The sequence below is a fragment of the Pristiophorus japonicus genome, chromosome 8 (genome assembly GCF_044704955.1).
Source record: "Pristiophorus japonicus isolate sPriJap1 chromosome 8, sPriJap1.hap1, whole genome shotgun sequence".
In the NCBI taxonomy this organism is placed as follows: domain Eukaryota; kingdom Metazoa; phylum Chordata; class Chondrichthyes; family Pristiophoridae; genus Pristiophorus; species Pristiophorus japonicus.
The window spans coordinates 101149434-101169648 of NC_091984.1; the positions used below are offsets into that span (position 1 = coordinate 101149434).

At 45.1% G+C, this 20215-nt stretch overlaps 1 protein-coding gene across 1 annotated transcript in view; it reads left to right on the forward strand.

Moving 5' to 3' along the window:
* The first annotated feature begins 10294 nt into the window (after nt 1-10294).
* LOC139268665 (P-selectin-like) overlaps nt 10295-20215 on the forward strand; it is a 186550-nt gene continuing 176629 nt past the window's right edge. Inside the window, exon 1 of the mRNA XM_070887195.1 lies at nt 10295-10357. Coding sequence (XP_070743296.1) covers nt 10355-10357 — 3 coding nt within the window. The 5' untranslated portion in view covers nt 10295-10354. The remainder of the gene's footprint in view (nt 10358-20215) is intronic.

Sequence of the window (20215 nt, forward strand, 5' to 3'; positions counted from 1 at the left end):
GACACCTGGGAGTCCTTGGCCATAGACCGCCCTAAGTGGAGGAAGTGCATTCGGGAGGGCGCTGAGCTCCTCGAGTATCGTCGCCGAGAGCATGCAGAAATCAAGCGCAGGTAGCGGAAGGAGCGTGCAGCAAACCAGGCTCCCTGCCCACCCTTTCCCTCAACGACTATCTGTCCCACCTGTGACAGAAACTGTGGTTCTTGTATTGGACTGTACAGCCACCTAAGAACTCATGCAAAGAGTGGAAGCAGGTCTTCCTCAATCCCGAGCGACTGTCTATGATGATGATGTACAGTTGTAGCAGGACTTCTCTGCTTTTATACTCTATCCCCCTTGCAATAAAGGCCAACATTCCATTTGCCTTCCTGATTAATTGCTGTACCTGCACACTAACTTTTTGTGTTTTAAGTACAAGGGCCCCCAGGTCCCTCTGTACTGCAGAAAGTTGAGAGGACATTTGATAGAGGTATTCAAAATCATGAGGGGCCTAGACAGAGTATATAGAGAGAAACTGTTCCCATTGGCAGAAAGCTCGAGAACCAGAGGAAACAGATTTAAGGCGATTGGCAGAAGAACCAAAGGCGACATGAGGAAAAACATTTTTGCGCAGCGAGTGGTTGGGATCTGGAATGCACTGCCTGAAAGTGTGGTGGAGGCAGACTCAATCGTGCCTTTCAAATTAGATAAGTACCTGAAGGAAAAACATTTGCAGGGCTACGGGAAAAGGCAGGGGAGTGGGACGAGCTGTGGAGTTCTTGCAGAGAGTCGGCACAGGTTCGATGGGCCGAATGTCCTCCTTCTGTGCTGTAACCATTCTATGACATGAGGAAAAAAATATTACACAATAATTTGAAATGCACTACCTGATAGGGTGGTGTATACAAATTCGGTAGTAGCCTTCAATACTTGAAGAAGAAACAATTGCAGGAATATGGGGAAAGACCAAGTAAGTGGGACTAACTTGATTGCTCTTTGAAAGAGCCGGCGCAGACTCGATGGTCCAAATGGCCTGCTTCTGTGTTGTACTATTCTATGACAAGGTGCCACATAAAAGGTTACTGCACAAGATAAAAGTTCACGGGGTTGGGGGTAATATACTAGCATGGATAGAGGATTGGCTAACTAACAGAAAACAGAGAGTCGGGATAAATGGTTCATTCTCTGGTTGGCAACCAGTAACTAGTGGGGTGCCACAGGGATCAGTGCTGGGACCCCAACTATTTACAATCTATATTAACGACTTGGAAGAAGGGACCGAGTGTAACATAGCCTAGTTTGCTGACGATATAAAGATGGGAGGATAAGCAATGTGTGAGGTGGACACAAAAAATCTGCAAAAGGACATCGACAGGCTAAGTGAATGGGCAAAAATTTGGCAGATGGAGTATAATTTTGGAAAGTGTGAGGTCATGCACTTTGGCAGAAAAAAATCAAAGAGCAAGTTATTATTTAAATTAAGAAAGATTGCAAAGTGCTGGAGCACAACGGGACCTGGGGGTACTTGTGCATGAAACACAAAAGGATAGTATGCAGGTACAGCAAGTGATCAGGAAGGCCAATGGAATCTTGGCCTTTATTGCAAAGGGGATGGAGTATAAAAGCAGGGAAATCTTGTTACAGTTATACAGGGTATTGGTGAGGCCACATCTGGAATACTGCATGCAGTTTTGGTTTCCATATTTAAGATAGGATATACTTACTTTGGAGGCAGTTCAGAGAAGGTTCACTAGGTTGATTCCGGTGAAGAGGGGGTTGACTTATGAGGAAAGGTTGAGTAGGTTGGGCCTCTACTCATTGGAATTCAGAAGAATGAGAGGTGATCTTATCAAAATGTATAAGATTATGAGAAGGCTTGACAAGGTGGATGCGGAGAGGATGTTTCCACTGATAGGGGAGTCTCGAACTAGAGGGCATAACCTTAGAATAAGGGTTCGCCCATTTAATATTGAGATGAGGAGAAATTTCTTCTCTCAGAGGGTTGTAAATCTGTGGAATTTGCTGCCTCAGAGAGCTGTGGAAACTGGGACATTGAATACATTTAAGACAGAAATAGACAGTTTCTTAAACGATAAGGGAATAAGGGGTTATGGAGAGCGGGCAGGGAAGTGAACCTGAGTCTATGATCGGATCAGCCATGATCGTATTAAATGGCGGAGCAGGCTCGAGGGGCCGTATGGCCTACTCCTGCTCCTATTTCTTATGTTCTTATGATTGTATGATTCTAAGTTGCATAAATAGAGAATTAGTTTAGAGGTCAGGAGCTTTTTCTTTTTGAAGCGGGTCATCAATCTCTGGAACAATTTGCCGGCTTGGCCGTGAGTGCAGATTTGCTGCAAACATTTAATAGGTTGCTCGTGGATTTCCTGGCTGAGGCTGGAGTATTGGATGAAGTGTCACTGTGGTCTCCTGGGAATCCTTTCAATTGTCGCTGTGGATTAAAGAGGTATTTCCGAGAATTATTTTTTTGCTGAAATGGCCTCGGGAAATGACATGGCTGCTGGTGGATGGATGCATCAATGGTCGTAATGCAACATGACTGCATAAAATAGACTAATGGACCAGCTGGTCTTTTCCTGTCTGTCATTTTCATATGTTCGCATTTGATCTATGATTGCTCCAAATCCTTACATTGGCATAGATAGAAAATTTACAGCCAATTCTCTCCTTTTCTCCTGAAGGTGCTGACTCACGCTGGGCATGACCCCACAGGCACCAGTTACCCAAGTAACCAATGCATGTGGTATGCAATGTAGACTGTGTGTATCAGAATGCTAGTTAACATTGGGGGGGTTGGCACTTGGCAGGCATCACAGCTGATCCTGATGCTATTCCCACTTAATGTCCACACATATGCATTTTGCAAAAGTGGATAATGATCAGAAATAGAAACTTTGGTTGTTTTTCCCTTCCCTTACTCCAGAGGTTAAACAGTTGTGGTTCCCTGAATGGCTGTGAGTTGGTCTAGTGAGTAAAGGAAAATCTTGGGTTCAATCCCTTCTCTGTGCTGAATTAGCTGATCTAAGCCACAGTGTGAGTAGGTGTGTTACAGTTGATCTCAGCAGCCCTACGTTAGGGAGGAGATATTTGTCAGCGGTTCCCACATCTGATGGCTATTCAATGACCACTGCTGGAAGTGCGTGCATGTGAACAGTGGGTAGGGGCCCAGCTGTAATGCCCCCCCATTGCCCAGTGTTTGAATATCCTGTTGATACTCAAGTCACGACTCACACATGAATAATAGTACTGACATCACAGAATTACTCAGATACCCCATCATTAGTATGAAACGGATAGATTAATGGGATACCACATAATGCAGCCTCCAGCTGTGTGCTCAGTCTGTTCCTTCTTCTGGCTTTCAAGAATTTGAAATGGCCGCACAAAATTTAGCCATGCCCAGCAAAAAGTCGAACACCTTCAGGCGAAAAGAAGTGAAAATCAGCAAGAATTTTTTTTTGAAGAAACTCTTTAAAAAGGTTGTTTAAGTACACATTGGAACAGATGCAGTTTGGCAGTGAAGTAAATAATACAAAATACTGAAAGCAGATGGATGACCTTGGCTTGTATGGTGCCTTTGTTCTCTCCTGTTCGTGTGATATATCTGTTAGCTTCTCCATGCCAGCAAAATAGTGTTAAGTAAGTCTCTTTTCTTGGAGATCCTATTAAATAGAATTGATGGAGACTCTTACACAAACAGATCTGTTAAAAAATTTCTGAGCATTTTTGAGTAATGTTAGCAAACAAGCTGATGTGAAAGCAGAGAAACTAATTTTATATTGAAACTATTATTTTCCTTAACACCAGCAAACAGCAGGACAATGAAGGGTAATTCAGCAATCCCTGCAGGGCTTACCTTGAGGCACGGAAGTTGAGAAGTTGCGTTTTACACCACCAAGGGCCACGATAGAAACCATTGGGCACAATGTTAAAGTGCTTTGCCAAGCAGATAACTCTCTCAGCAGCAAAAGCAACGTAATGGAAGCACAGGCCCTGAAATTCCATGGCCTACTGGGGGATGCAGTGTCACTGTAACTGGGGCAGGCGATCGGGCTTGAATTTGGGGTAGGATTGGTTCTGCCTGGTCCATTTCCCTTCTCATGTGTCCAAATTCCAACAGAAGCAGGGGCAGATGTCTCTTCCATCATCCCCTGCCCCCGTGCAGGAAGAGGCGTCACAACGGTTGAATGATATCATGTCAGAAATCCAACCAGTTTTGCTGCACTTGCCTCCAATGGTATGTTGGCGTAATGATGTAGCGCTTGCCTGTCGGGATTAGATCCTGGTGGAGGTAGGGCCCGTAATTCAGGGAATGCCAGTTCTTAATGGCAACTAAGAATCTCTAGAATTTTTCATGAAGCCAGGTGGCCTACCACCAAATTCTTGCTCTAGGAGATGTTGTCTCGTAGATTCTCCTCCACTCCTGCTAGGGTGTACTTATTTGCTCTCCGCATTCTCACCCCACCGTATGCAAATGACTGGGGCACCATGAGGGCGGGGTGGTGGTTGTGTCATTTGCTCAGGGCCCAAGTATCCTCCCCTCTCTCCCAGGTTCAGCAGGAACGATGTTGGGACCTACTTGTGACAGCCAGGGTCTCTACAAGCAAGAAGGAACCTTGAGCAATCTGCAGGCAAGTTTATTGCCCCTGAGGCAAGTTTATTCCTTGCCTCAGGGGCCATCATAGCTAAGCTCAATCCTGTTCTCCCTTGCCACACACACACACGCACATGCATTTCCAGTGGGAATTATTGGCTATTGGTCCAATTGGTCCTCCTGTTGGCTAAGTGGGAACTCTGGCTGATTTTTATTTGTCTCCCTCTCAAGCCCAGCAGTGCTATTTGTAGCAACCCAACAGCTGGCCAGATGAAGAAGTCAGCTAACTGAGCAGAGACCAGGGATTGAACCTGGAACGTTCTTGGTCTATATGCTTCAGTGATACACTAGGCAGTATATTTACCGAATAATCCATCAATATTCTATTTTATTATGTTGGATATTATACTGGATTTTCAGCTTTACCGATTTCGGGGCGCTAATCGCAGCGGGCCAATCCCGATACCGCATGAAAAAGGTTTGCGCCTTCGACTGGAAATTTCGTCAAAAAATGAGGATCCATGATCGGGTCACTAAATCAGGCGTTACACCACGGACTTTGTCCGCCCAAACTGAAAATCACGGCGGTAAAAGAGGCGGCCATTTTGTACATGTACAGTCGCGGTTTTGTTTCCTCGGGTGGCTTCCTCTGCGCATGCGCAGATGACCCGCCCGACTTCTGGCACTTGTGCAGAGATGGAGCACCAGGAGGCCAGGCAACGTGCCAGGCATTTCTCAACGTAGACTGCTGAGGCCTTAGTCCATGCAGTGGAGAGGAGGCGGACATCACTCCATCTGGTTGGGGGAGGGGGACCGCTGCCAACAATTTTCAAATGGATATGGTGTGAAATTGCCCAGGAGATGTCTGCGGCAGACACAGTTGCCAGAACTGGCACCAGTCATCATCTTCAGTCATTGTCTTCAGTCTCCGCCACAAACTCCATTCCCTAGCCACTGACTCCATCTGACTGTTCGCAAACTTCATGTCATATTTGACCCCAAGATGAGCTTCTGATCATATATCTGCGCCATCACAAGACCGCCTATTGCCACCTCTGTAACATTACCCGACTCCACTCCTGCCTTAGCTCATCTGCTGCTGAAATCCTCATCCATGCCTTTACTACTTTCATATGACAGGAAAAACTTATCATGGGATGTCTAGTTTGGCTATCCATTCGATGGCCTCCTGAGATGATGAGTGGAGAAATGCCTTTCTAGACTTGACTATTCCAATGCACTCCAGGTTGGCCTCACACGTTCGACCTTCCATAAACTTGAGGTCATCAAAAACTCTGCTAACTCACACCAAGTTCCATTCACCATCACCCCTGTGCTCGCTGACCTACATTGTCTCCCAGTTCAGCAACGCCTTGATTTAAAATTCTCATTCTTGTTTTCAAATCCCTCGATGGCCTCGCCACCTCCCTATCTATGTAATCTCCTCTAGCCATACAACCCTCCGATATTTCTGCGCTCCTCCAACTATGGCCTCTTGAGCATACCAGATTTTAATCGCTCCACCATTGGCAGCCATGCCGTCAGCTGCTAAGGCCCTAAACTCTGCAATTCCCTCCCTAAACCTCTCCGGCTCTCTACCTCTCTTTCCTCCGTTAAGGCGCTCCTTAAAACCTACCTCTTTGACCAAACTTTGGCTCTCCTACCCTAATATCTCCTTATGTGGCTTGGTGTCAAGTTTTGTTTGATAATGCTCCTGTGAAGTGCCTTGGGATGTTTTACTACATTAAGGGCGCTATATAAATACAAGTTATTCTTGTTGCTAACTGCAAAACCCTGGTGAATTGGCTGCTCTCTTACAAACATAGACTTAGAAACATAGAAAATAGGTGCAGGAATAGGCCATTTGGCCCTTCGAGCCTGCACCGCCATTCAATGAGTTCATGGCTGAACATGCAACTTCAGTACCCCATTCCTTCTTTCTCGACATACCCCTTGATCCCCCTAGTAGTAAGGACTACACCTAACTTCTTTTTGAATATATTTAGTGAATTGGCCTCAACAACTTTCTGTGGTAGAGAATTCCACAGGTTCACACTCTCTGGGTGAAGAAGTTTCTCCTCATCTCGGTCCTAAATGGCTTACCCCTTATCCTTAGACTGTGACCCCTGGTTCTGGACTTCCCCAACATTGGGAACATTCTTCCTGCATCTAACCTGTCTAAACCTGTCAGAATTTTAAACGTTTCTATGAGATCCCCTCTCATTCTTCTGAACTCCAGTGAATACAAGCCCAGTTGATCCAGTCTTTCTTGATATGCCGGGAATCAGTCTGGTGAACCTTCGCTGCACTCCCTCAATAGCAAGAATGTCCTTCCTCAAGTTAGGAGACCAAAACTGTACACAATACTCCAGGTGTGGCCTCACCAAGGCCCTGTACAACTGTAGTAACACCTCCCTGCACCTGTACTCAAATCCCCTCGCTATGAAGGCCAACATGCCATTTGCTTTCTTAAACGCCTGCTGTACCTGCATGCCAACCTTCAATGACTGATGTACCATGACACCCAGGTCTCATTGCACCTCCCCTTTTCCTAATCTGTCACCATTCAGATAATAGTCTGTCTCTCTGTTTTTACCACCAAAGTGGATAACCTCACATTAATCCACATGATACTTCATCTGCCATGCATTTGCCCACTCACCTAACCTATCCAAGTCACTCTGCAGCCTCATAGCATCCTCCTCGCAGCTCACACTGCCACCCAACTTAATGTCATCCGCAAATTTGGAGATACTACATTTAATCCCCTCGTCTAAATCATTAATGTATAATGTAAACAGCTGGGGCCCAGCACAGAACCTTGCAGTACCCCACTAGTCACTGCCTGCCATTCTAAAAAGTACCCATTTGCTCCTACTCTTTGCTTCCTGTCTGCCAACCAGTTCTCAATCCACGTCAGCACACTATCCCCAATCCCATGTGCTTTAACTTTGCACATTAATCTCTTGTGTGGGACCTTGTCGAAAGCCTTCTGAAAGTCCAAATACATCACATCAACTGATTCTCCCTTGTCCACTCTACTGGAAACATCCTCAAAAAATTCCAGAAGATTTGTCAAGCATAATTTCCCTTTCACAAATCAATGCTGACTTGGACCTATCATGTCACCTCCTACCAAATGTGCTGCTATTACATCCTTAATAATTAATTCCATCATTTTACCCACTACCGATGTCAGGCTGACCGGTCTATAATTCCCTGTTTTCTCTCTCCCTCCTTTTTTAAAAATTGAGATACATTGGCTACCCTCCACTCCATAGGAACTGATCCAGAGTCTATGGAATGTTGGAAAATGACTGTCAATGCATCCGCTATTTCCAAGGCCACCTCCTTAAGTACTCTGGGATGCAGTCCATCAGGCCCTGGGGATTCATCAGCCTTCAATCCCATCAATTTCCCCAACACAATTTCCCGACTAACAAGGATTTCCCTCAGTTCCTCCTTCTTACTAGACACTCTGACCCCTTTTATATCCGGAAGGTTGTTTGTGTCCTCCTTAGTGAATACCGAACCAATGTACTTGACAAATCAATTGGTCTGCCATTTCTTTGTTCCCCGTTATGACTTCCCCTGATTCTGACTGCAGAGGACCTACGTTTGTCTTTACTAACCTTTTTCTCTTTACATATCTATAGAAGCTTTTGCAGTCCATCTTAATGTTCCCTGCAAGCTTCCTCTCGTACTCTATTTTCCCTGCCCTAATCAAACCCTTTGTCCTCCTCTGCTGAGTTCTAAATTTCTCCCAGTCCCCGGGTTCGCTGCTATTTCTGGCCAATTTGTATGCCACTTCCTTGGCTTTAATACTATCCCTGATTTCCCTTGATAGCCACGGTTGAGCCACCTTCCATTTTTTATTTTTATGCCACACAGGGATGTACAATTGTTGTAGTTCATCCATGCGGTCTCTAAATGTCTGCCATTGCCCATCCACTGTCAACCCCTTAAGTATCATTCGCCAATCTCTCCTAGCCAAGTCACGCCTCATACCTTCAAAGTTACCCTTCTTTAAGTTCTGGACCATGGTCTCTGAATTAACTGTTTCCTTCTCCATCCTAATGTAGAATTCCACCATATTATGTTCACTCTTCCCCAAGGGGCCTCGCACAACAAGATTGCTAATTAATCCTCTCTCATTACACAATACCCAGTCTAAGATGGCCTCCTCCCTAGTTGATTCCTCGACATATTGGTCTAGAAAACCATCCCTTATGCACTCCAGGAAATCCTCCTCCACTGTATTGCTTCCAATTTGGTTAGCCCAATCTATATGCATATTAAAGTCACCCATGATAACTGCTGCACCTTTATTGCATGCACCCCTAATTTCCTGTTTGATGCCCTCCCCAACATCACTACTACTGTTTGGAGGTCTGTACACAACTCCCACTAACGTTTTATGCCCTTTGGTGTTCTGCAGCTCTACCCATATAGATTCCACATCATCCAAGCTAATGTCCTTCATAACTATTGCATTAATCTCCTCTTTAACGAGCAATACTACCCCACATCCTTTGCTTTTATTCTATCCTTCCTGAATGTTGAATACCCCTGGATGTTGAGTTCCCAGCCCTGATCATCCTGGAGCCACGTCTCTGTAATCCCAATCACATCATATCTGTTAACATCTATTTGCACAGTTAATTCATCCACCTTATTATGGATACTCCTTGCATTAAGACACAAAGCCTTCAGGCTTGTTTTTTTAACATCCTTTGTCCTTTTAGAATTATGATGTAGTGTGGCCCTTTTTGTTTCTTGCCTTTGTTTACTCAGCCTTCCACAATTGCTTTTTACCTTTCTACCATCTGTTTCTGACTCCATATTACTTCGCCCTGTCTCGCTGCATAGGTTCCCATCCCCCTGCCATATTAGTTTAAACATTCCCGAACTGCATTACAAATGTTACCCCTAGGACATCAGTTCCAGTCCTGCCCAAGTGCAGACTGTCCCTTTTGTACAGGTCCCACTTCCCCCAGAATTGTTTCCAATGTCCCAGGAATTTGAATCCCTCCCTCTTGCACCACTGCTCAAGCCACGTATTTATTCTAACTATCTTGCTCCCTCTACTCTGATTAGCATGTGGCACTGGTAGCAATCCAGAGATTACTACCTTTGAGGTCCTACTTTTTAATTTAACTCCTAGCTCCCTAAATTCAGCTTGGAGGACCTCTTCCCGCTTCTTACCTATATCGTTGGTACCTACATGTACCACGACAACTGGCTGTTCAACCTCCCTCTCCAGAATGCTCTGCAGCCTCTCTGAGACATCCTTGACCCTTGCAGTAGGGAGGCAACATACCATCCTGGAGTCTCAGTTGCGGCCGCAGAAACTCCTATCTATTCCCCTTACAATAGAATCCCCTATCACTATAGTTCTCCCACTCTTCCCCTTGTTTTTTGTGGCCAAGATTATTTAAAACAACTTAAGATAAGACACAGCTTTTGATGAGTTCTTCAAATAAAGCCAGTCAGCTATTCATACAAATGGAAATAGTTCTTTGAATCTTCCATACGCTGTGAATTTATTTGTATAAATTCAGTTCCAGTAAGCCTTATGCACAGGAGATCATTCAGGCAAGAAACAGAAGTGGACGAGTTCCTAATTAACAACTCTTCAGGAAATCCACACAATGGGCTGTATTATATGTTCCTGCTGTTACAGAATTATGCACAGAAGTTTGGTAAGACCAAAGCTGAGAGCAGTGACAGTCACAAGTCTAAGGATTCTCTCACATCACGAAGATGGTGAGTAAAGTTTTCTGCCTTTTCTTTCAGGAGAGGGAATCTCGTGCAACAGTTGCCTAGTGCAGTACTATTCTGCTGGGTTTAAGAGAGTGACTGAAATGAGGAAGATATTAAAAATACTGGTAACTCTTGAATTCGTCAAATGAAATGAACTGTAACTACATACACATTGATAAAAACAAAAACCGTTATAAACAAAATACACTGGTATCGGAGGGTCTCAGTGCTACATGTACATTATATATGATACAGTTGAACTATTTACTGCATTAATCGTTTCTTTTCTTTTGGCAAATTGCTGTATACTTGATAATGTAACTGAGTTAATTTGTCAATTGCAAAGGCATTTGGTTACCAATACAACTGACTGTAAGTATTCACATTGTATTTGGACAATAGTTTTACTGTCTAAACTAAGATTAATGAGTACGTTTTTTAAAAATCGTCTCGATATTTTTGAATGCTGTTTATAGAGTGATTACCAGGCAGCATAGTGATGTAACATGTTGGACCAACAATAACTTGTATTTACATAGATCATCACATTCCTATAAGGAAGAGGGGGCATCCAAAACTCGAGCTCCCTGGATAACAAAGGAAATCAAGTTTAAATAAAACAGACAAAGGAGGTTTATGACAAATGTCAGATACAGAATACAATAGAAAACCAAGCAGAATGCAGAGAATGTGGGGGCGAATTGAAATCGGATATAAAAAGGCAGAGAGAGAGTATGAGAAAAGCTTGTCAGGTATCATAAGAGGGAACCCAAAAATCTTTTTTATGAACATATAAAAAGTAAAAGGATAGTTAAAGGAATGGTGGGGCTGACGTACTGAAAGAGTACTTTGCACCTCTCTTCACAAAAGAGGGTGAATTTAATGTTGCAGTAGAGGAAGGGAAGTAGAGATATTGGATAAGAATAAAATACAGAGAAAGGAGGTGCTAAGTAGGTTGAGACCACTCAAAGTTAACAAATCACTTGGTCCAGTTGGGATGCATTGTAGGTTGTTGAGGGAAGCTGGGGTTGAGATAGCAGAAGTTTTGACCACAATCTTTCAATCGTATTTAGGTCTGGGATTGATGCCAGAGGACTAGATGATTGCAAATGTTACAGCCCTGTTCAAAAAAGGGGAGAGGGATAAACCTGGTAACTACAGACCAGTCAGGCTAACATCAGTGGTGGGAAAACTACGAGAGACCATTGTCAAGGACAAAATTAATTCTCATTTAGAAAAGCATGGGTTAATAAAGGACAGCTAGCATGGATTTGTTAAAGGTAAAGCGTGTCTGACTAACCTGATTGAATTCCTTGATGGAGTAACAGAGAGGGCTGATGAAGGTAATGCAATATTGCATATATCTACTTTCAAAAGGCATTTGATAAAGTACCTCATAACTGACATTCGGAAAATAGAAGCAGATGGTATTAAAGGGCTGGTGGTAACTTGGGTAAGTAATTGGCTAAGGATAGGAGACGGAGAGTAGTGGTGAACAAATGTTTTCCTGACTAGGGAGAAGTATGCAGTGGGATCCCCCAGGGATTGGTATTAGGTCCATTACTTTTCTTCTTATATAAATTCCCTGGATTTGGGTATAGGTAGTACAATTTCAAAGTTTGCGGATGAAACAAATAGTGAGCATGATAGTAGGAGACTTGAGGAAGTTGTAGACAGACTGGTGGAATGAGTAGACATATGGGGCTGGATTTTTGGTTATTCTGCCGACCCTGTTAGCGCCCCGGAGGGGTGGCAATGGCGACGGTAAGCACTTCCGGGCGGGTGGGCGGCCAGCTTCCAGTGCCCTGCCGGGACATTCGGTGCCGGTTTCGAGGGGGCGCAGAACATTACCGCCCAGAAGTGGCAAGTCGGTCTGCACCACTACTGGTTGCGACACCGGCTCGATATTTGGATTGCCCCCGACCCATAGCACTCTACAGAGCGCCGTGGTGGGAACGCCTGTGGAAGCTGCCGTTCAAAGCTGTAGCAGCTGCAGTGAGGTAAGTAATGTCGACCTGAGGTCAGTGTGATTGTTCTTAATTTTTTTTTGCAATTTATGTTGTGGTGGCATGAGGTATTTATTGGGAATGTTTCTGGTGGGTTTTTTTCAAATTTTTTTTTCCATGGGGCCTCTCATTGGTCGCTCCAAGGCCGGTTGTTTAGCTCGGGATTTTCACTTGCTCAGCCGGCCTAGTGCCCTAAAAGAGATGCGCAATGCCTCCCTTAGTGCTCCACTCCAAACTCAGGGCCAGCTGATGAATTTTGCGGTGGCAGACGCAAACCATTTGCCGGTGCAAAATTTACCGCTCCGCCTGGGTTAACCCATAACAGAGGCGCGACCGAATTTCCACCCCATGGAAGATGCAATTGAATGTGATAAGTGTGAAGTGATGCACTGTGGAAGAAACAACATGGAGAGGCAGTATAACCTAAATGGTACTATTTTGATGGGTACAACAGCAGATGAACCTGGGGGTGCTTATTCACAAATCCTTGAAGGTGGCAGGGCAAAATGATAAGGCAGTTAAGAAACCATATAGGATGCTTGGCTTTGTAAATAGGGCATTGAGTACAAAAACAAGGAAATCATGCTAAACCATTACAAATCACTAGTTAGGCCTCAGCTGGAGTATTGTGTACAAATCTGGGCACCACACTTCAGGAAGGATGTCTGGGTCTTGGAGAGGGCACAGAGCAGGTTTACCAAGAATTATACCAGGGATGAGAGACTTCAGTTATGTGGCGAGATTGGTGAAGCTGGAATTGTTCTCCTTAGAGCAGAGAAGGTTAAGGAGAGACCTAACAGAGGTATTTAAAATTATGAAGGGTTTTGATAGAGCAAGAGGGAGAAACTGTTCCCTCTGGCTAGTGGGCCGGTAGATTTAAAATAATTGGCAGAAGAACTAGAGGGGAAATGAGGAGGAATTATTTCACACAGAGAGTTGTTATGATCTGGAACGCAATACCTGAAAGGATGATGAAAGCAGATTCCATAGGAACTTTCAAAAGGCAGTAGGACATGTACTTGAAGAGGACTAATTTGCAGGGTTATGGGGAAAATGCTGGGTTGTGGAACTAAATTGGACAGCTCTTTCAAAGAGGTCGGACAGGCCGAATGGCCTCCTCCTATGATTGAAGAATGACTCCTTATAACGGGGAGAGGCAGGTGGCAAGCAAGATATGGTGGGAAAGTTAATGGGGGCACTCAAAAGCAGGCTCTAAGGGGAAGGTTCCTTTTTAAAGTTTTGAAGGAAAGGAGAAAGGTAGCAAGATGGCGTGGTTTTGAGAGAGCATTCCAAAGAGCTGGGGAGTAGTCACTGAAACATTGGCTATCAATGGTGGAGTCAGGAAAACAGAGGAAAAGCAGTAAGGGGAGAAGATCAGTCAGATAATATGGGGTGAGACAATAGCAGGATTTGAAGACTGGGACATTGAAGCTAATGCACTGGAGGACAGAGAGCCAGTGGGGCTTAATAAGGACAAGTGTGAAGGGAATTCAGGGCTTTATGTGAGAAAGAGCTCAGGCCTGAGAGTTCTGTATTAATGTAAGTTTGTGAAGGGTAGAGGAGGGGAGACTAAGGAGAACATTTGAGAAAACAATCTTCACGGTAATGAAGGGCATAAAGTAAGCAGCAGAGGCAGAGAGGCAGTCAACTGAAATGGGCAATATTCTAGAGGTGGGAAAACACAGTCTTGTCAACTAATTGGATCTGCAGTAAGCAGTCCAGCTCAAGGTTGAGCTCAATGCAAGTGTTGAGCACCAACTGGTTCAGCCTGAGCAAGCAGCCCAGGAGGCTGATGGAGCTGGAGTCGGAGCCATGCAGATACTGATGTGAACTGACCAAGATGACATCAGCTTTTTCTACATTGAGCTGAAATAAATCAAGTCATCCAAGACTTGATGTTGGACAAACAGCAAAACTTTGGAGCTGACTGTGGTAGTAGAATGATGGTTAGCATCAGAGTACACGTGAAAGCTGACCATGTACTTGCAAATGATGTCAGCAGGGGATAGAATGTACATAAAAACAAAAAATGCTGGAAATCTCAGCAGGTCAGGCAGAATGTGTGGAGAGAAACAGAGTTAACGTTTTGGGTCTGTGACCCTTCGTCAGAACTGGAAATGTTCGAGATGTAACAGATTGTTAAGGAAGTGCAGGGGCAATGAAAGGGAGAGGAGAGGAAAGAAGAAAAGGGAAGGTCTGTGATAGGGTGGCAGGCAGGAGTGATTTATGAGACAAAAGTTGGTTTGGCTGATTTCACACCCGGGATTTTCCCACATGGTGAATTCGTGCTTCGATTGGAGAAGGTTCTGTGCTGGGTCCACTTTTGTTGTCGGCATATACAGATGATGTGGGTTTGGCCTTGCTATAGGGAGCATAAGCTTAAAATTTGCTGATGAAACAAAAATAGAAGGACTGTATTAGTCTTCAGGAAGGCATAAGACATGTTAGTGGAATGAGCAGACAGGTGGCAGATAACATTTAATGGGGAAAAGTATGAGTAATATATTTGGGTTGAACAAGAAATGGAGTCTACACAATGGAAAGATGCTGAAGGGTGCAGATGAACAGGGATTTAAATGTATAATTATTGAAAGTGCAAATGCACGTAGATAGGACCATTAAGTCCCTCAAACCTGTTCCACCATTTAATTAGATTATGGTTGATCTATACCTCAACTCCCTTTGCCTGCTGGTGTAGTTTAGATGGGCAACGAAGGGAAATTGTCCAGGGAGCAGTTCACTTGCCACTTCCAGTATTTTCCATCCGATGGTTATTGGACTAAATGTGGCCAGGAGTAATGCAATTAAATATAAATGACAGGAAAGGCATTTAGACTGCTTTCAGTATAGTTAATTTTAAAAATCTCTATGCCCATAATATTATGCTCCCTGCAAAATCTGTGGTGTGAATGAGCTAAAAGTGCGCTGTGAACTAACAGCGTGTGATTTTACCATGTCAGGTTATTGGAATAATTAGCATAAATTCTCAGCATATCTTTAGCCTTGAACTAACAGCAAGCTTAATGGGACAAGTAGAAAATCTGTTTAACAGTGTCGAAATCTCGACTCTCAATTTAACTAAAAAAAATTAAACTCTGACATAAACAGCTCAGTAGATGTTCCTTTAATAGATTTACTTGCTGTAAGGAAAAGTCTCACTGAGTCAAAGGCTCTGCGAAGACTTCTACAGTGATACAAAAAACATTATCTTTATACAAAAGAACAAACAAAGAAATTATGGTTCCATCATGTGTGTCAGTTCTGTCCTTGTGGTCAGCAAATACAGATAAGGAGTTCTTCAATCACTTAATTAACATTACATTCTTGTTTTAATTCTCTACATAGCTATACAGCCTTTATCTAATACTTATAAGGTTTAGCACAGTGACAGTTATTAGCAGGGAGTATAATTCTACAGGGCATATCCTGACATTCTTTCTGTTAGGGAGGGTAAATTTAAGATTCCCTCACTCACACAGATGGCTCCTGCTTTACTAAATTAGTTGGCTGTCAGTCAAGGTTAGTATGTTTATGCAGAAAAAGGCTGTCTTCTGCAGGGGCTTCTGGGAGAACTGAGACTCCATTTTGTTTTATTACAAAAGGGTACATTTTACAGAAAATGTAACTTTTTAGAAAGTAAATTTCCACAACAGTACAGATTTAAATGGATGTGCCCATTTAATGGTTAAATGGCTACATATGAGGCCAACTTTTATATTGGCTTGAAATGGATTGAAATATTTGTCAATTTCTGCCCAGGCTGTGGGGTGGGAAGTGGTGCCAGACACAAATAAACTGAGGAGAGACCCAATGGTCGGCAAAATTCGGCAGTGCTCCATTTGAGCCGTTAATTTTACTTTTTGAAAAGTTAGTGTCCGGCGAAATGTCTTGCAAAATTGTGTGAAATTGGGCGTTTAAGCCCCAGAAGTGAAGGGGGTGGTAAATGAAGCACTATTGGCCTCAGTGGGGCGCTGCAGGGGTGCTATTGCCAGAGAGTTACCCAATTTCAGCGACTTGCTTTCAGCAATCAGCTTTCAATCCGTGCCTCTAGCTCATTCCAGTTCTTAAAGGGGAGGTAATTTCAAACTGCTGCTGCTCATTTTCAGCATTGCTACACTTGAGTCAGACCTCTCAGCAACTGAGACACCTTTGTACGATGGCTGGTGTAAATCCTGCTTCAAGGGAGAGGGTCATGCACTTCATTAATGTGGCATTGGCACCATTGGTGGGGGCAGTAGAGAAAAGGAGGGAGTCGCGGTTCGCTGCATCTGGAAGGAGGCCATCGCCACAGGTATTCAGGGCCATGTGGCGAGAATTGGCTGAGGAGGTGTCAGCCAGCAGTGTGGTAGACAGAACCCTGACACAGTGCTGTAACAAAGTCAACGACCTCAGTGGTGGCCGCACTGCCATTTTGAACACACTGCAAGCACAGTGCACCGACAGAAAAACCTGTCAGTGGCACCGAGCGATGGCAGCAACATTTTCTCTGCGGAATTTCGTGTTTCGGGGGGATCATCGGAGGTGCATGCTCTGATGATGCACTTAGGACGATCGGCAGCAGCGGGTGGAAATGGGGGGAATGAGTCACTGCCAGGATTCCGCAGGAGGGCAATTTTCAAAAAGCCGGCCATTCTACAAAAAATCTGTAGCGTGGCCATCGATTTCTGGTGGTAACAGGCCTTAAGGGAAGGGCCAATTTTGGCTCCGAACTCTCTGCAATAAAGGCTAAAATATCATTTGCTTTCCAAATTACTTGCTGTACATTTCTGTGATTCGTGAAGAAGGTCACCCAAATCTCTCTGTAAACCAACATATACTAGTCTCTCACATTTAAAAATATATTTTGCTTTTCTATTCTTCTTACCACAGTGGATAATTTCACATTTCTCCACATTGTACTCCATTTGCCACCTTCTTACCCACTCACTTAACCTGTCTATATCCCTTTGAGCCCATTCGCGCCCTCCTCACAACTTAGTTTCCACATAGCTTTGTATCGTTGGTGTAAAGTCCTGTCCCCTCAGTACAGATTCACACGAGGCATGTAGTGAAGTCAAGGTCACTCTGGACCTGCACCTTTATTTCACAGCTCTGGAATGCTGCATTTGCCTGAGACCTGCCCTTATATACCTGTCTCTTGCAAGTGCACCCCTAGTGGTAAGGTATGCTGGTGGTTACAGGTCATATCTTATTACAGTCATGTAAAGCATGTTAGGATACAGTTTTATATAATAATGTAAAATACATGACATCACCCTCCCCCAAGGTCTTATTGTCTTTATAGGTTCAGTCTCTCAGGTGGTCTACGCTCTCGCGTGGAGCGTCTAAGTTGTGGTTCAGTTGTTTGCCTTGGTGTCTGTTTTTCTTTGGGTGCGGTTGCTGGTATCTCACCTGGGCTGTCTGTTTTGATTGGTATGATTGTTGTTGACTCGCCTGGGCTGTCTGTTGGGATTGCCCTTTCCTCAGGTTGTTCCCTCTGTCTGTCCACCAGGTGTGGTGCGAGTTCCACATTGTAGTCTGCCTCTGGTTCCGCAGTGTTGTTGGTAAATCTGCTTTTGACTTGGTCGACATGCCTCCGGCAGGTTTTGCCATTGTCCATTTGCACTACCAGTAGCCTGTTTCCTTCCTTGCCCGTTACTGTCCCTGCAAGCAATTTGGGACCCCTGCCATAGTTTAGTACAAACACTTTGTCCCCTATCTCATTCCATCTCCCCCTCGAATTTCTGTCATGATACTCAGTCAGCTTACGGCGCTTTGCCCCAACGATTTCGTGCATGTCTGGGAGGATTAATGAGAGCCTTGTTTTTAAAGTCCTTTTCAGCAACAGTTGCGCGGGGGGGATCCCAGTCAGTGAGTGCGGGCGAGATCTGTATGCCAGCAGCAGTCGCGACAGGCAGCGTGGGACCTTGGATTTTAAGCATGCCTTGTTTAATGATTTGCACTGCTCTCTCCGCCTAGCCTAGCTGGCTTGGCCATCTTGACGTGATTTATGCCGTGGTCAATTATAAAGTCTTGGAATTCTGCGCTGGTGAAGCACGGACCATTGTCACTGACCAATGTGTCAGGGATTCCGTGCATTGCAAACATGGTTGCGAGGCTCTCCACAGTGGTGGAGGTTGTGCTCGAGTTTAAAATGGTGCATTCGATCCACTTTGAAAATGCATCTACAACTACGAGGAACATTTTGCCCATGAATGGGCCTGCATAGTCTACGTGCACCCGCGACCACTGTTTGGTAGGCCAGGATCAGGGGCTCAGTGGAGCCTCCCTGGGAGCATTGCTGAGTTGGGCACAAATGGTGCACCTTCGGACGCAGAGCTCCAGGTCCGCGTCAATACCAGGCCACCAGACATGGGATCTGGCTATGGCCTTCATGAGAACGATCCCCGGGTGCTCGTAGTGGAGCTCCCGGACAAATGCCTCTCTGCCTCGCAGAGGCATGACTACTCGGCTGCCCCACATCAGGCAGTCTGCTTGTGGTGATAACTCATGCATGCACCTGTGAAAGGGTTTTAATTCCTCGGGGCAGGCATCACGAGCCTCTGCCCAGTCACCGGTTAGGACACATCTTTTTACGAAGGATAACGTGGGGTCGCTGGCCGTCCAGGCTCTGATTTGGCGAGCTGTCATGGGCGAACCTGTGGACTCAAAGGCATTGATTGCCATGACTATCTCACAGTCCTGTTCGTCAGACCCTTCCGTGATCGCCAGGGGTAGCCTGCCGAGCGCGTCGGCACAGTTGTCTGTGCCTGGTCTGTGCCTTATGGTATAGTCGTAGGACGCCAGCATGAGTGCCCACCGTTGAATTCGCACCGAGGCGTTGGCGTTTATTGCCTTGCTCTCGGATAGGAGGGACGTGAGGGGCTTGTGGTCGGTTTCTAATGTGAACTTGGCCCCGAAAAGGTATTGGTGCATCATTTTGACACCGTACACGCATGCGAGCGCCTCCTTCTCTACCATTCCGTACCCGCGCTCCGCCCGCGAAAGTGACCTGGAGGCATAAGCTATGGGTTGTAATTTGCCCGCACTATTGACATGTTGCAAAACGCACCCGACCCCATACGCTGACGCATCGCATGTGAGAACTAACTTTTTACCTGGGTCAAAGAAAGTCAAAACATTGTTGGAACACAGAAGGTTGCGTGCCTTATTGAAGGCGCGTTCCTGGGCGTCCCCCCAAAACCAATCGCACCCCTTTCTGAGTAGCACGTGGAAAGGCTCCAGCAGCGTGCTTAAGTTCTGCATAAAGTTCCCAAAGTAATTGAGTAGCCCGAGAAAGGCGCGCAGTTCTGAGACATTCCGGGGCCTGGGTGTCAGGCGAATTGCTTCTGTTTTGGACTCTGTTGGGCGGATTCCATCAGCGGCAATCCTTCTGCCCAAAAATTCAACTTCGGGTGCGAGAAACAGGCACTTGGATTTCTTGACTCGTAGGCCTACCCGATCCAACCGCTTTAGTACTTCCTCCAAATTACAGGGATGGGAGTCGGTGTCCCTGCCCGTGATAGATATGTCGTCTTGAAATACAACCATCCCCGGGATGGACTTGAGCAGACTCTCCATGTTGCGCTGGAATATGGCAGCTGCCGACCTGATGCCGAATGGGCATCGATTGTACATGAAAAGGCTTCGATGTGTGTTGATGGTGGTGAGTAGCTTGGAAGTCCTAGGGGGATTGTTTGCTTGTGCTGTTAGGGAGGAGTTAAACTAATAGGGCAGGGGGATGGGAACCAATGCAGGGAGACAGAGGGAAACAAAATGGAGACGAAAACAAAAGACAGAAAGGAGATGAGTAAAAGTGGAGGGCAGAGAAACCCAAGGTAAAAAACAAAAAGGGCCACTGTCCAGCAAAATTCTA